General features: G+C 37.0%; 1 protein-coding gene across 2 annotated transcripts in view; it reads left to right on the top strand.

Annotated features, from left to right (window-relative positions):
* LOC149224960 (uvrB/uvrC motif-containing protein) overlaps positions 1-17,800 on the top strand; it is a 250,537-nt gene that overhangs the window by 113,816 nt on the left and 118,921 nt on the right. For both annotated transcript variants that reach the window (XM_089386359.1, XM_089386360.1), the window contains exons 5-6: positions 1,334-1,412; positions 1,567-1,660. In XM_089386359.1, the coding sequence (XP_089242485.1) occupies positions 1,334-1,412; positions 1,567-1,660 (173 nt within the window). The remainder of the gene's footprint in view (positions 1-1,333; positions 1,413-1,566; positions 1,661-17,800) is intronic.

The following is a 17,800-nucleotide window of genomic DNA, read 5'->3' as shown; positions in this document are numbered from 1 at the left end:
ATATAAATGCCTCGATCGATATATTTATTATATCCTGGTGAGTTTAGGAACATATATTGATAATCAAAATTTTTAATGTTAGTCAGTGACTTAGTGGGTATAGTAGTGCAATATATGCGGTTCATGCATATGTAGCTATCATATGGATGTCCCATATGTATGCTAATATTCACATTTTGTTTGTAATTGTAGGTGGGTCATTACACCTCGGCGCAATGTATAGCATGTCTGGCTAGTCGTCAAAAGAATACAACACACAACCAACAGACATTGCCTCTTGTTTCTCTTTGAAGCCACTTGTACTTCCTACGGTAGCTAACTCAGACATCGGAAATCGATCTGTAGCCTCTGCAACTTGCACTGGATAAACTGACAATGCGCACTAGTTGAATTAGCCTCCCTCTTGTGGAATAATTTGGCCTCCTTCCTCCTCTCAGAATGTTGGAATCTCTGTGGGGAGTCTCTTTCGGAAATTCTCTCCCAAACTCTCTGCTGAAACCCCGTTGCTAGTGTCCTTGCGTTGCTGTTGTGCCCTTACTACCATTGCAATACTGTGTCTCGGTCTCTCACTGATCTATCCTCCAAGCGCCCATCGATTTCCTCTTATAATCTTTCGTTGATGAATCAACAACCATGATCTAATCTCAATCAATGGCTAAGATCATTTTGACCTCTTCAAGTGACTTTTCTGGAAGTTTCTAGAGGAAAATCGATTTACCCCAATTAATACAGATTAATTAAGCCATTTCTGGGTATTGGAGAAAATGTGTTCCCTAGCCTCATAGACACAATCTGAGATTAGAACACCTGTCCAACCTACACAAACTAACAAAACTGTTTTGAAATCTCCTCACACTTGATTCTAGAAATTTCTTTGAATAAAACCACGTTGTTTTCACCTTGAACATCTTATCTTAGCTGTGGTATTGTGAGTAGCTAATATCAGAGTCCTTATACTTGTTCACCTCTTGCCCAAGGATTCCTTGAAGTTACTAGGGAAGCTTCCCTTGTGTTGGATTCGTCCTACACTAAAGAGAGGGAAGTGATTTTCCAGGTGACAAAAGTAACATTTTCATGTTACACTTGTCTTAGCTCCTTGTGAAAGACTTTGCACTAGGTTGCTAGATTTTTTGATGACACTGCCATTAACAAAGTTGCCATTCTATTTTCTATATAGAGGATTCAAAATTTTTCCTCTTCAATAATCTTTTATGGGCTGAAGTTTGAGTAAAAATTGTTAAGAAGAATGTTGTAACTAATCATCTGTAAGTCTTAAACAATCACCATCTTGTGCTGTTTCCTAATGGCATTACTCCATAACCCTTTGCTGCAGAACGGATCTGCAAAAAGCTATTGAGGATGAGGATTATGTTTATGCTGCTGAGTTACGCAATAAAATTTCCAAGCTCGAGGTGTGACATCATACTTGCTATCTATCACTATTTTGATTCTCGAGTAGTAGATGAGCTCATTTTTAATCTGATATGTACTTCTTGCTTGAAGTTTGGGGAACAAAAAATATCATTAATCATGATTACGTAAACTTTTGTTGTTGTGGATTTACAGGCAGAGTCTTTGGCAGCAGCGGCCAAGGCATTGGCTTACCAGAATGTAGAGTATGCATTTCGACTTGGGCAGAAAGTAAGGCATGCGGTTTTTGGTATGAATCATAGATCAGACTTCTACTGGCCATTAATGGTGAAATTTACAAAGAAACAAAAAAGCAAAGCATTATTTGATTAAGAGGTTACATATCTTACAAAAGAGGTATAAAAATGAATTGCAAATTTTATCGAGTAATGTTAAATTGCATTTTGTGATGTTTCTATTTCCACAATTTTAGATTTCTTATTGATGAAATCATTGATTTCATACTTGTAAGTATACTATTTGCTTTCAACTGGCAAGTGGTATTGGGAAGTCTCATCTCAAACTATTTCAAATTTTTTGATGTGGGTGATACTCTTATCCCTGTTTTTAAATAACGATGTAAGCTACAATTGAAGTTACTTAATGTCAAGTTAGTCATCAAGTCACATTTTGTCTGATAGTTTTTGTTCAATGAGTAAGACATGGTCGATGGAATCCTTGATTTATTCTTATTATTATAACGTGATGATGTACTTTATCATAAAGTGGGTCACGAGCTGTGTCATGAACTTATTATAAAGTCCTAGTTAGGAAGCCTTAGTTAATGAATGGTTTTACCATGTGTGTGTCCCTTCTGTATAAGGAGGCCCGGTTCTTGATTTGAGTAATCAACGTAGTGTAAAGAAAGAAAGAAAGAAATATGCTAATATCCATTTGACCAAAATAGTTCAATGGAATTAGGAAGAACAAAGTTAGACAACAAAGAGTACATAGATCATCCTAGTTTAAAGAAAAAAAGTAAAGAGACAATAGGTTAAAAGGAGGTGAACCCTGTTAACACTTGAAACTGGATGGGCTCCAAAGTAATTGGAGAATGTACATTATCACCTTGTATAGTTTCCCTGTTCTTTAGACTAGTGCTTGCTAACCACAGGGGGGAGATCTCAATGCAGCCTTTAAGCAAAGCATGATAAAAAGAATCTGCTAAATGCAATAAATGCTCTGTAATTTGAAAAATCAAACCTGTAATTTGCAAAGAAAAACACTAAACAACAAGCTATAATGCAGAGTTACACCCTAGGATGCTTTACTGCCTTTCGAAACATGCAAATCTGTTGCCAGGGCACAGAAAAATCGATTTTAAAAGCCATATCTGGTTATGTTAGCACTAGTTTTTACGCCCTTAGATCTGATATAAACCTTTAAAATCAGCTGTAAAAATCAGCAAACATATAGGAAAAATATTCCCTATACGTTACTGGCAAATCCTCCTCTGCATTGGGCTGGTGCTTGCCAACTTTAGGGGTTCGTTCCTAATGTCTATACCTGCTGTTCCAACCAATAAAACCCTAAAAAAACAGTTAACTAGCAAGTTAGTGCCCCAACAAGTGATTGAAAATCCCTAGGTTCAAAGTGTGGAAGAGTCCTTCACAAATCAGCCTTTTATATGGAAAAAATGCAAGAAGAAAGCGTAAGTGGCAAATTGCCCAAATAAATAGCTGGAAACACTTAATAATTTTCAGAGATAACATTGAATCAAACAAACTAGAGTGAGTGCATCAAAACTGAATTTTATTCTGCAAGAGCCAAAATGTTTCCTGCACCAAGATGACTTTCACAGAACTTGAGACAATGATACATAGACACAATGTACCTATACTGCACTCTTCTAAGTGTGTTTAAATTTTATTAAAAGGGGTCTTACATACAGCAATAAGCCATTGTCCATACATCAATTTGAAAATTTTGTACAAGCCACAATTTATGTTCACATAGCTGTGATTGCGTCCATACAACCCATCCATTGTGTCATACAAGCTGTCCATCGTGTTGGTTGGTATTTAAAAACTAAAATTTAAGACTTCTAATGAAAAATATACAAGGGGTAAACTCTCAGGTTTAAAGATTACAAGGGATATTTTTAAATATAAGTGTTAAAGGTACCTTAAAAAAAGGGAGTATTATTATCAAAGTTGAATAAGGTATTAAAAAATAAAGAGGATTTTTATAAAAATAATTATTACAAATCTAAACCTCAACGTTTTATAAAGGAGGAATATTCTTAATTGTTATTAAAAATATTTGTAAAGTGAAAAGAAAAAAGGGTGATATATATTCCAGACTTTTATAAAGCCTATATATATATTCAAGTGAAATATTAAAGGATTGTGAAGACAATCACCAAATACAAAGAAATAATTCAAAAATGAATGAAGGAACTATAGATTCCATACATAATTCTACGTTCTGGACCAGATATCCGTTTTGTAAAAAAAAATTCGAGTATTTGTCGACTTTTAAAAATTGCACAACATTTTATCCAACATGTTGAAAGTTGTTTACTTTGGATGAATATGAAGATAATACACACACACAAATTAAAAGATTAAAAGAAGAACTTGTAGAACTTCAACAAAAAAGCAAGGTATCAGAAAAGAAATATAAAGATCTTGAAGATCTGTTTTACGAAGAATCAGTAAAAAATTACAGAGAATTTTTGAGTCTAAGGGACCATAGTAAAAAATTACTTGAAAAAGTTAAGAAGTCCAAGGTTGTTGATTTTTGGGTAGCTATGGTCGGTATTCCCCAACTGCTCCAAGTCGGCCCTAAAAGGAAATCAAAAGGAAGAAATTCAAATTTGAATTTTGAATTTAATTTGCCTCCAAAAGTTTAAGTCGGCCCCAAAGTATAGGTCAGCCTAGCACAAGGAGACGTGCCCCTTGGGCACCTCATGACCACTATAAATACAAATTCGACCTCCTCACTTGGGAACACAATTTTTGGAACGCATAACATCTTCTATTCTTCTGTTCACATGTGCGAGTTAAGGAGGAAGACTTCTGAAGCTTTGACCTATGTTGGCCGGCATTGACCCCATCTGTTCTGCTGTTGTTTGACTTAGTATCTGGGCAATTTGATCAAGATTTTTGGGCAGCTTTAGGAGGCCAAATTTCGGTTTGTTACTAGATAGTTTGACTGACCTATTTTTGGGAAGTTTGATAGCATTTTGACCAAGGTTTTGGGCAGTTGCAGGAGGCTGAATTTTGGCCGGTTTGACTGAGGTTGACTGATGTTTCTGGGCAGTTGCAGGAGGCCATGTTTCAACCTGTTTGACCAGGTTTTTCTTGTGTTAAGTTGATGGTTTGGATTGACCAAGTTTGACTTGAAATATCAGATTGTACTTTGTTGGATTAAACAATTTCTCTTAAGAAAAAAGTCTGTTGGGTTTTCCCAAGATAATTTTTTGTCTCTTTTGTGCTTGTCTGTCTCTTTATAATCCTACTATCATTATTGCATTACTGTTGATATTTTCTATGTATAATTGCTTAATGATGAATGTGACATAAGTTAACTTGTTTAAGAAATCATTGGGTAATTATCAGATTAGATGATCAAAATTCTCTTATGAAAAATCAACATGGTATCGGAGCCTAAGTGAAAGGGTAGTCATTAAAGAGACTTGAAGAAGCAATTCTAAAAATAGTGGGAGCTTGGGATCATGTTTTGACTCTGGATCCTTGAGAAGTTTCATAAAACATGGCTCCTTCATACCTTATAAAGATGTCGTGATATATTGAACTGGTAACCTTGAGAAGATACCATGCATGGTTAAGTCTACCTTGAGCATGTGATTTAGCCCTCCTCATTTCACATACACATCTTCGCAATCATCCTTATCAAGAATCTGCAACCGGGAGAAAGTCAAATTGTATGGTCTGATTTTTGTGTTGGGAGAAGGATTCTGCCCTTGAGAAGAAGGTCGTGTTACATATCTACTGAATGAAAAGGATACACCATTATCTGTCTACTATTAGAATTGAGTTTCTATTTGTTCCTTAGATGAGGGACACAGCTGCCTCCAGTCATGAGAAAACAGGACCGCAGGCCTAGAAGGGGCTTAGAGGCCTTAGACCCTTAAGAAGCAGGGTCGAGATGCCTGGAAAGGCCAGCGAACTGTAAACAGAAAGGGCTGAGACTGAGTATAGGGCTGAACAAAACTCTAGAAAGCTGAGTTATGGAATCAAGAGTGTGGTAATTAATAAGGTCTAGTTCAGGGCAAGATTCTAGTTCAAGGCAAGATAAGACTTGCTAAAGGGGGCTGAACTGAAGTTGTTGCTTTAAATTGCAGAAGTAAAGTGTTGCTGTATATTTACATATGGTCGAATAAGGATCCTTGACAAGTATAGAAGATGCCTTGTATATGCTGTTGAAGTTAAAATTATATTGGTTGAGATATATTGCTAGGGTCGTGATAGAGCAGATTGATATATGGCAAAGTTTTCTTTCAAGCATTTAATTTGATTTGATTCAAGAAAGTTACTCCAAAGCCAAAGGGAGCTGAGGAGAAAGGCTCTCTCATATAAAGCAAGAGAAGTCATAACACTTGTGCTAAAATATGAGCCCTTCTTGGAAGAGCTAGTAGACCTAGGGTTTGTAAACCCTAGAAAAGATTTGAAGGTTATAATTTAGAAAGCCCTAGGGTTTGTGGACAAAACCCTAGAGCTAGACCTAAAGTGTTGAAAATCGATGAATCTGCTGAATGAAGAAACCCTAACTCATACAATTCATGCAAGGAAGGAAACAAAAACTACATGCATTAGTAGCTGATGATAATGACGAGGATGGGCATTTCTATCTTGATGAGGTTGCAGATGGATTTCAATAATTTCTACAAGAAGGCAAGGATCAAGAGGGAGTTGACAATTCCCTACAATCCTCAGATCAAAAGATAAGTATTTCATATCTTTCCTCTTTGATTAGTATTATGTTATTATTGGCCAACCTCTTGTCTTTGTATCTTTTGCTTGGTTATAATTGTTTCTTCCATGACTTCCTAGTGAGGTTTGTAGGCGCATCGTGAAGGCTACTATGGATTTGGTAGTAGATGGAAGCATCCGTAAGAACGACGCAAAGTGTGGCATGAGGATTCTCCCATGATTGAGCATAAACTCAACTAGAGTGATTTGTGTTCAAGAGGGAGAAATTGTATTATAACCATGCCAAATGACCAAAAGAGCTTCTAGTCCAGAGGTAGCAAGCCAACAATTTTGAAGGATGCCATGATGGAGGAAATTGTGCCGAGACCTGAGGGAATGTCAATGATGACTTCCAAGTGGATCTACAAGATCAAGCATATGACAAATGGTAGCATAGAGAAGTACACAACGAGATTCGTGGCAAGAGGGTTCTCCCAGAAAGAGGGAGAGGACAATGAGGAGACATTTGATCCAGTTGCCAGGTATACTTCTATTAGAACTATTCTCTTTTGCTTCGATTATGGTTTGGAAATTGCATCAAGATGTTGAGACTGCTTTCCTTAGTGGAGTAATTGAGGAAGAAGTGTACATAGAGCTACCTCATGGCTTTGAGGTACATGAGAGGGAATCTCATGTCTATAGATTGAAGAAAGCTTTGTACGGACCTTAGGCATTGTATTCCCAGATTGATGGATATCTGATGAGTCTTGGTTGATCTTGTTATTATATGACTTATCTATGATGGAAGTAGAAGGACTCACATAACAAAGGGAACAACAGTGGCAAGAGGATTTGCTTCTGTGATAGAGGGACCAGTCAAGCCCTACTTTAGAGAGAGTTGACCTTTGATTTCGAGAGAAAGGATCTAGGTTTGATACATTACTTCCTTGGTCGAGGGAAGTATCTTATTGAGATCCGTCAAAGATTTGGGATGGTGGATCGCAAGTCCATGGACACTCCCATTGTGACCAATCTGAAGAAGCTGAGAGGCTTTGATTCAGATTTCGTGGATACCTCGATGTAAAGACAATCAGGCAAAGTGGATGTCATGGGATTGAGGTTGTTAGAATAGATGCTCAGAGACGAAAGGTCTCTAAGAGCAATATGCCTTCTATGAGTGGACAATGCAAGACAACATATATGCTTTAGTGACTAGGAAGTAGTAGTGGCAGAGGGAGCAACCAAGATTGCCACAGTAGGATCTATTACAGTGTCAGAGGGAGCACCCAGTTAGGCTGACCGAAAAGTAGTTGTGGTGATACATCTAGTGAAAGAAGTCGATCAACTTATGGTTGAACCGAGTCATGCGACACATGTGTTGAGGTGCCGAAATGGTATAATTGGATATGTATTGAGGTATGTCTCAAATGATGAAGTACAACTGTAGGGATATACAAATTCAGATTGGGCAGAGAGTGTAGAAGATAGGAAGAACACATTAGGGTGTTGCTTTAGTTTGGGTTCTACTATGATATCCTAGATGAGCAGGAAGCAGACATCTGTCGCACTCAACATTGCATAGGATGAGTATATTGCAACTAGTTTGGCGAGTTGTGTAGCAGTGTGGCTTTAGAAGCTGCTCACAGGATTGTTTGACCAGGCGCTAGAGACGACCATGATGACAGGTCGAAGCACATTGAGATCAAGTATTGACACATGGTATAGAAGGGAGCAATGGGGCTCTAGTACATTTCTACAGACGATCAGGTTGTTGACATTCTCACAAAGCTTCTGTCCCAGGATGAATTTTGTTTACTTTAGAGACAAACTTGGAGTGGTTGAGAATGCTTCCCTCGGTTAGAGGGAGCGTTGATGTTGTAGCATCAAGGGCAGATATTCTCCCTAGGTCAAGGGTATTGATGAGGAGCCATGTAATGTGGCTAGGGAGTTTGGCTAGAGAGCATTAGGGCTTGGAGTTCTTCCCTGGTTAGAAGGTTCTGACCATATTGCCAAGGGTTACTTGGCTAATGGGTAGAGTGAGTTCCCCATAGCATAAGGCAAGTGTTTTACCATTCAAGTATCATTTGATGACATGTATCATTTGACGACATGAAGGAATGTTAAATTAGCCGAGGGTCTCACCATTGGTCAGGGATACTAACCTGGTTCTAAGTGACAACTTGGATAGTTGGTGACCTAGGACTAGTCTTGTATTTATTCCGGTCAGGGAGTACCTAACCATATTGCCAAAGGGTATTTGGTTAGTGGGTGACTAGATCCTTTGCAAAGGACATTTGACTAGTGGGTAAATATCCTTGACATGATGTTGATGCAATATGCTTTCCATGTGGTTATGGAATAACACATAAAGTGGATGGATACATTAACATAGCGGGCCCATTCAATCTTTTCATGGGATAGAGAATTTTTTTAGCGAAATGGACATCTAAGGAAGTCAAGTTGAATACCTCCATAGGTAAGAGGGAGTGTTGATTTCTGGGTAGCTGCAACCAATATTCCTCGACTACTCCAAGTGGACCCTAAAAGAAAATCGAAAGGAAGGAATTTAAAATTTGAATTTTGAATTTAATTTGCCTCCAAAAGTTCAATTCGGCCCCGAAGTATAGGTCAACCCAACACAAGGAGACGTGCCCCTTGTGCACCTCATGACAACTATAAATACAAACTCGACAACCACACTTGAGAACGCAATTTTCGGAACACAACATCTTCTATTCTTTTGTTCACACGTGCGAGTTAAGGAGGAAGATTTTTGAAGCTTTGACCTATGTTGACTAGCATTGATCGAATCTATTATGTTGTTGTTTGACCAAATTTCTGGGCAGGTTGACCGAGATTTCTAGGTAGCTTTAGGACGCTGAATTTTGGCCCGTTACAAGTTAGTTTGGCTGTAGGTTGACCTACCTATTTCTAGGTAGTTTGACTGAGGTTTTGGGCAGTGGTAGGAGGTTGAATTTTGACATGTTTGACTGATGTTTCTAGGTAGTTGCAGCAGGCTGAGTTTCGACCTTTTGCTAAATTGATGGTCTGGGTTGACCAAGTGTGACTTGAAATATCAGATTGTACTTTTCTGAATTGAACAATTTCTCATAAGAAAAGGTGGCTGGTTTTTTCCCGAGTTTGGGGTTTCCTAGGGAATTTGTGTCTCTTTTATTCTTGGCTATCTCTTTATGATTCTACTATCATTAATGCATTATTGTTGATATTTTATATGTATAATTGCTTAATGATGAATGTGACATATGTTAACTTGTTTAATAAATCATTGGAAAGTAATTATCAGATTAGAAGATCAAAATTCTCTTATGAAAAATCAACAAAGGCTACAAAGAAAAAATTAGAACAAGAAAAAGAATGTCTCAAGAAAAAATTCAATGAGAATCTTTCAGAGAAGTAAGAAGAAAATTTGTGCTTGAAAAACCTTAATCAAAAGTTATTAGAACAAACCAGAGGTTTAAAAGATGAAAAGTTTGAACATTAAAATAAAGTTGAATCAGAAAATGAATAACTACCGCGTCTCAAAAATCATGATGAAAATCTACTCACTCAAATTAATAAACTACTTATAAATGATAAGAAACCTCTGGAGAACAAATTAGAAGAACTTATGACAAAATCGAAGTTTTCAGATGAAACAATCGAAGTTGAAGAAAAGGGAACAAACATTGATCCTAATAATATCACGATTTAGAATAATTCCAGTGCAATTGAAGTGAAGATGTACTTAGAGGTTGTAGTTCAAACAACAAAAAATTGAAGTGAAGATCCAATGATTAACGAAGCGGCTTCTGTACCTGAAGGGAATCAAATTCCTCAAGTAAACATGGCAATCACCACAAACAAATTAAAGGGAGATTACATCACATGAACTCCTTATCAACACCTAAATCATAAAAGTAGACATCTCAACCAGTTTGCATATTCTTGTCACTTAGATCATAAGCAAGTGACTTATGTTCCCAAGAATATCCATGTCACCATAATTCATTCTTATGATAAAAATTCATCCGAAGTATCCAGTAACCACTAGATCCCACAAAATAATTTAGGATGGTTAGATTCCTTCTCAGTTTGACAATTTTGTTTATCACTCAGAGGATCCTATTATCTTGTATCATCGAAGATCTTTGAAATATACAAATAGATTACAAGACAAAGAAACAAATGACACGCCTTGTTAGCATTAAGCTTTGAGGATAAAGCTTTTTTGAAGAGGAAGACAATGTTATTAATATTGTTGACCATTGAAGCATGCTTGAAGAATTGAAGAATCCATGCCCTAGGATATGTTAGAGAATCCATTTACCTTCAGAGTTCAAATATCATCAGAACTTTGGAGCTCTTTCTTCTCTTCTCATTCTTCTTCTATATTGTACTCAGATTTCGCAAACCCTACGGGGATGTTGTAAAGTTACGTTAGTATGATGAATAGAGTCATGTAACAAACCTAGGTAACTCGGGACATTGTTATTAAGTGAGTCCACTCTGGGGAGTATTTTTACTTGGTTAATTATTGGTACTTTTTAGCACTTAATAATTAACTGAGTTTTTTCTTCCAGATATAACCCCAGAGCTAAAGTGCGGCTTGATGGCGAGGCTTTGGGTGAGTCCTAGTGTCTAGAGTCATTTTATATTACCATGCTAGATCATTTGTAAAATTTCGCAGAATTTTATTAGGTCTAGGGGTCATTTTCAAAATTTCTTGCAGGACAAAAATTTTAATAAATTTTGTATGTAAATTGTAATAAGAGATGTCTAGAGAAGTTGTATGGGGTATGTTGTTAATTTGGCAGCTCAGTGACAAATTCCAACCATGGGACTAGATTTCTCTTTTCAAGAGGATCGATTTTGACTATTGAAGCACTCAATTTGGACAAGGGAAAGTGTACTTATGATGAAAAGCCCACATATGCACATTTGGATAGGTTGGCCCTAATAAAAAATTGGTCACCCTTGGAAGCCTATAAATAAAAGTGACCTTAAGCTCATTTGGACATCACCAAGTATCATCTTCTTCTCTTGTTCATTGATTGGTTCACACAGGTTTGAGGCTGGATTGAGGAAAGTGGTTTGTACAGGTCCGAAAATACAAGGTCCGAAGCTCACATGTGTTCTAGGGTTTTGGGTCACAACTGCAGGTTGCACACAAGCAATTTTTGGCTACAACCACAGGCTAGCGGGCACAATAATGCGGTTGAAAGGTCTCAACTACAGGCTTTCCTCTTCCTCCATGCGGTTTGGCTCTAGTGCTAAAATTTGACATTTGACCGTAGGCACGAAAAGTTGTCTCTGATCTATATTGATGTTGGGAACATATTTCTGAATATTGTTGGGTTAATTTTGCTGGATGATTTTGTATTGGGCTCATTGTACTCTTTGTTGAACATTTTATGACAATTTAATAGAAGAAGAATTTTGGAAGGGTTTTCCCCTTTGTGGGGTTTTTCTTTGGTCTTTGACCGAATCTGGTGTCTCTTGTTGATGTGTTGATTGTCTCCTTTATCATTGCATTTAATGTTCTATCTTCAATTACTGTTGAAGATTATAAATATTAATTGTTATTGAAAAGATTGTTAAGTGAAGAATTGAATAGGGCTAAAATAATTGAAACAACATAGAGCAATGTGAAATTTAACATGGTATCAAAGCTAAGGTGAAGGACAAGCCAAAAGGAGACAAGCATTGAAGCAATCATCTTTGGAAAGTTGAAGGAGCCTATCTAATCAAGTCAAGATGTCTTCCTCTTTCTTCAAGGAACATGAGAAGTTCGGTGACTCATCTAACTTTGTTGCATGGAAAATCAAGTTGGAAATCATAACTGAAAACAATGATGTTTTGGAATACATTCAAGGAAAAGTACCTGAACCTCCGGAGAATGCTTCTGCTGCTGCCAAGAACAAGTACAAGAAAGGTGAGTTAAAAGCAAAGCAAATTATAGCTGATGGTTTACAAGATAATTTACTTGCATATGTTGGAAATTTGAGGAAGTCTAAGGACATGTATGATAAGATATGTTGGAAGAATCACCGCACCTCTATGGAATCCGTAATTTCCACCTTGGGGATCCTAGTTACTGGTTTGGAATGTTTACCAACACCTGCGGGTTTTGGTGTAACGGAAAACCTCTTCATAGGATATTCCGACACATAGGAAATAGTTAAGTATAACTTGGTCTAGTGTAGAGTTAGGTAAAGTGTGTTTCTTTACTATGTACTTTTGTAACTTACAATCCGACGGTCACGATATGTAGTGATCCGACGGTTCATTCTCTCCTCGGTATTACCAACACTTGATCCGTGGCTTAACATCTGATTGGTCCATGATCTCTATTTAAAGAGCATGGAGGGTCATTTGTAGGGTAACCGTTCATGAGAGAAGTTTATGTAAATTTTCATTCTTTTATTAATAAATTGCCTGAAGTGGCCGCCTTGGCTTAGGTTGTGGACTGTTTCCCTCTTTGAGGGTTTTAACCACGTCAACGATACTCGTGTATAGATCTGTGATCTATTTGTGAGCGGTGTCCTTTGGTGTTCTGTCTGAGGAACTTACCTTGTAAATTCCTACATGGTATCGGAGCTATTTAGGGGCCGCATCCGTTGGTGATCCAAATCTGAAGCCGGTAGAACTGCATTCGGCTGTCGTTTCCTAGATCTACTTTTACTGACTGCTTTCGAGCCGAGAGGACTGCTCTATTGTGTTAGGAGCATCTGTTCTAGTGAGGAACCCCTTTCGTTTGACGCGAAAAGGTTTCCGGTAGCCCTAGCTATGTCATTTTTAAGATCTGGAGGTATACAATGTTTATTTGCAGTTTTTAGTTATGTTGTCGCGCAGATTGACACGACAACGCTCAGACCGGGAGCTGTCACTCTGATCCCCGATCCCTCCGTTTAAGCCTGTCTCCCGCGGCTGAGGGGGGTAGTCCCTGTGAGATGATGAGACCAACTGTCGACCAGTTGGTTGGGAGACAAGAGATACGATATAAAAAGCACTCGATGAATTTGATTATTTGAGCAGACCAGTGCCTTAAGAGATTTTTATTAAAATGATTACTTGCTAAAAGATATAGAAAAATAAACCGTGACCAGCAATCATTTGTCATCAGCTAAATCACATGACCAAAACGATATCTAGCAATTGAGAATTTTCAAAAAATGAATGCTTTAAATCACCACGAATCATAAATCATTAACCAGATATCAATTTCGCATCTCGACTTTGAAAATTTAGATCTCAGCATGAAAGATGATAAATCCCGAAAATGACTGGATCTGACGAAGAGAATTTTCCACAAAATTTTTTTTATACTTTTTTCAAATTTTTTTTTTTTTTTTAGGCAAAAAGACTAAAACAAAAATTCCTAAATAAAATTAATCTAAAACTTAACTACATAAAAATTAAACTAAGCCTAAAAATTTTTATAAATCTTTTTTATTTATTTATTTTTTTTTATTTTATATATTTTTTATTTAAAAAATAAAAAAAACTTTAAACTAAATTTAAATCTAAGAAAATTCAAAACTAAAACATTCAAATGAAAACCTAAGCCTAATACATTAAAATCTAATTAAAACAAACCTAAAGAAAATTAAAATCTAAATAAACTAACAATAAACTATAACTAAACAAAACTATATAAAAGAATTTAAAATATGATTTAATATATACAAAAATAAGAATCTAAAAACTAACTATTCATGTAAACATTTTCCCTTTTTTTTTTTTTTAATTTAATTGAAAATCTAACTATATATCAACGTTAACCTATGAAAAAATAAATTCAAAACGCATCGAATTTATATATAAAAAACAAATCTAAAAAAATTTAACATCCTAACTAAAATGAAACGTAAGGCAGCGTTCAAAACTATTTACGCATACTAATATCGCAGTCAAACAACGGGCCTGTGGTCTGTCGAACCAACCTGAAAATGAAATCGCATAGTATACAACCCTAGCCGCAGAGGAATTCCTTTGTTTATTTGTGCAGGTCTGACGTCGAAGGGTGATTTAGAAACCAGGCAGCGGAAGACTCACCGAAACAATACTTACCTGGCTCGAAGATTGAACCCTTACTGTGATTCTTTCAACGTCATACGTCCGATATTACCTGAGCGATTTGGGGGCGGGCTCCTTACCTGGCTGCCGACGTGACCACGATTCGATGCTGGCGTGTTTATACCTGAAATCTCCTGTTCGGCTTTGCTGATATCTCCTTACAACTGAATCGGCGGCCAGAATAACAGTGGTGACCACCAGAGCTACGACATTCCATGACTATGGCTATGATAAATACTGCTGATGAAAGTCATGATATAATTTCCAAAGATCGATTTTGGCTCTGTTGATTTTGATCGGCTTGACGTGGGATTTGATGCCTGAGCAGCAACGCCAAGAAGAAAAACGATTCCTCGCAGGCCCAAAAGATTATCACGGATGATGCGTTGACGGCTCAGCAAATTGGTTTATGAATGCTGGATGTAAATCACTTGTTGACGGCTTACTGCAGAGTTTCAATGCCCGATTGTGTGGACACGATGAAGCTGACGGCAAAAAACTGAGATTCGTGCATATATAAACCAACAACCAAAGAATGCCTCTCGCTAAAATCTGCTGCTTATGCACAGTGTGTGAGCGTATCAACCTTGATGGCAGTCCTGCAATCGCAAAAAGACAAAACCCTAATAAAAACTGTACAAAAATTTGAAACCCTAGATCAAAAAAATTGAAACCCTAGAACAGCTTAATAATTTACAGATTTTGGCCCCTTAACTGCCAGATTTAACAATAAGAGCAGAAATATTTTCAGAAAACAATTTAAATGTAAAATGCTTCAGAAGACCCTGCATGCATTCATAAAAAAAAAAATTTCGAATGATAAGCCCGGGATCAAGAACTGGCTGGGCTCTTTCAGAAAACACAACCCGGGAGTTGGCTGGTTCAGCCGAGAACTTCCCCTAACGCCCGGTAATCTGAAAAAAGGATTTCCTGCACAGCTTAAAATCAACCATCAACGTAGAAGGAGAAAACAATAGTGAAACCCTGATCAAATGGAGATACCTGCCAATGTATTTCAGAATCTAAACTATCATTCAAACCCCAAAGATCAGACAAGATACCTGTGCCTAGATCAATCTTCATTAAGCTATCATTAATGGCTGAAAATAAAATTATGCAGAACAAATAGAACAATCTTACAGCATTTTCAGAAGAGTAACACCAGCAAGATTTTTAACCCCAAAGTCTTCTTTATTGCACAAAAAAATGAACTACAAGAGAGCTTCTTCAGCCTTAGACTCACAGATCCGATTCTCCAATCATCTGAAATGACCCCTAGCACCCTATTTAAAGGAAATGATCCAACGACTAGTTCGATTGATCCATGTAGAAATGATCTCGACCGTTGATGAGGATCAAGACATCTCTTGATCTCATCCGTCGATTTATTCACTTAAAATTTTTTATTTTTATTTATTTATTATTATTATTATTATTATTTTATTTATTTATTTATTTATTTTTTTATTATTTTTTATTTATTTCATTTTTTATTTTTTATTTTTTTATTTTTATTTTTTTATTATTTTATTTCATTTTTTAAATGGATCATCGAACTAAACCTTTGGAAACATCACCTAGGACCTAGGACTTAGGACTCATGAGGGGATTTAAAACATTTTCAACCCTCAAGACACATTTCATGATGACTTTTTACAATTTACATCTCAAGGGGACAAACCCACTTAACATAGACCCTCATAAACCACCCAGTTCTGCGACACAACTATAATCTAGCAGATCAACACATTAGGATTCTCCTAAAGTTCTAAGTGACAAAATCCATCCCGGCTTTGGGGTCAGGTTTGAAGGAAAACTCTGCCGATCCATGGATCGGTGAGACGAAAAACCTTCCGGGACGTAGATTACCACTAGAAAGTTAGGTCCACCTAGGCAATTCATATACACGACTCATGTCTGCTAAGATTATTTACAATTAATACATGCAGACTGGGTTTACAATCAAAAAAGACCAAGCTGCTGATGACTGTAGGCTGGCACGGACACGTCGATCAGGTGCTGCCCCTTTTTTGCAAAGAAAAGGGTGGTGTACTGCATGGGTAGTTGACCCGTAGTGGTCAACATCTGGCTCTACTTGGGGACACATTGCTGCTTGCAGGAATGTGAGAATCCAGAATCTGCATCCATACAACACAAAAAATAAGTAGTGTCCATCCAAAAATCAGCATATATGTTAAGCACAATAAAGATAAAAGCTCTTCATTTATTAACTATCTAAAGCAGAAACGAAAATGCGGAAAAAACAAGGAGTAGGGTTAGAAATACGATACAAAGGATGCCCTACGGCATCAGATGTGTTCAATATAGTGCATACTGAGCATTTGCCTGCTTTCAGGCAAATCTGTCGGCTGCTTGTCGGATGTGCGATGTCCAATTTTGCATATGGTAGGACTCTTTCCTATCCGAAAATCAAGCTGCTCACGGCCGTCTGATGAGTCAAATCTTCTTCTTATTTTCTTTCTCTTGCGCTTTTTCTTTCTGGCTGGTTGAATTGCTGATGACCTGGTACTTTCTGTTTCAAAGCTATCAGATGAAGTATGTAAGATATGCGTGCTATGTCTTTCTTCATCTTGCATTTGATCTTTATCATTCTTAAGTCTGTCTGGATCACCTTCAATCAACCATCTTTCAATCGAATCAACAACCTCCCAATAATAAGATGAATCCTGGTGCAGCAAATGAGAAGACTCCTGATTTGTTGCTGTTCGCTGGTTTCTCTTATCCTCTGCTAGTTGCTGAAACCTTTGAACTTGTATTTTAATGGCATCCATCTGACTAGAGTGTTCAACCTTTATAGCACTGATTTGTCTGGCATGGTGCTCCTGCATGTCTTTTATTACTTTAACATTCTTTTCCTTTATGTCCATCAAGCAATGTTGCATAAAATTTATTTCTTCTTTATGATTCGCTTGCATGTCAGCCACTTGATTATTATGATTGAACGTCATGATAGTAATTTCCTCATCCATAGTTAATAACTTGTTTTGCATAGAGTCAATTTCCTTATCATGATCAGCTTTCATGGTCACCATATTTTCCTCTAAGACCGACAACCTGCTTTGCATGATTCTAATTTCTGTTTCATAATTAGTTTTTATGGCCTCAATTTCTTTAGCATGGTGACTTTGCGTGACCTCAATCTCCCTGTTACGTTTTTCCAGATGGGTGCATAAAGTTCTCACATCATTGACATAATTAGTTTGATTGCTTTCCATATTTTTCACCAGCATCATTAAATCTTGTATTATTTGCTTTTGCTCTTCCCTTTCATTGTCATTTGTCCCTGATTTTTCACTATCATGAACTGCAATATTTCCGGTGGATGACACATTCTGACATGATGAATCGTCTTGGGATCTTTCAGCTGGACCTCTTATTAAATTACTTTCATTCTGCTGCACAATTTTAGAGGCAGA

Source organism: Pinus tabuliformis, chromosome Q (assembly GCF_031772625.1).
Source record: "Pinus tabuliformis cultivar Carrire ecotype Pingquan chromosome Q, CPIR1, whole genome shotgun sequence".
In the NCBI taxonomy this organism is placed as follows: domain Eukaryota; kingdom Viridiplantae; phylum Streptophyta; class Pinopsida; order Pinales; family Pinaceae; genus Pinus; species Pinus tabuliformis.
The sequence above is the reverse complement of the archived record's forward strand: the minus strand, read 5'-3'. Positions and strand labels throughout refer to the sequence as shown.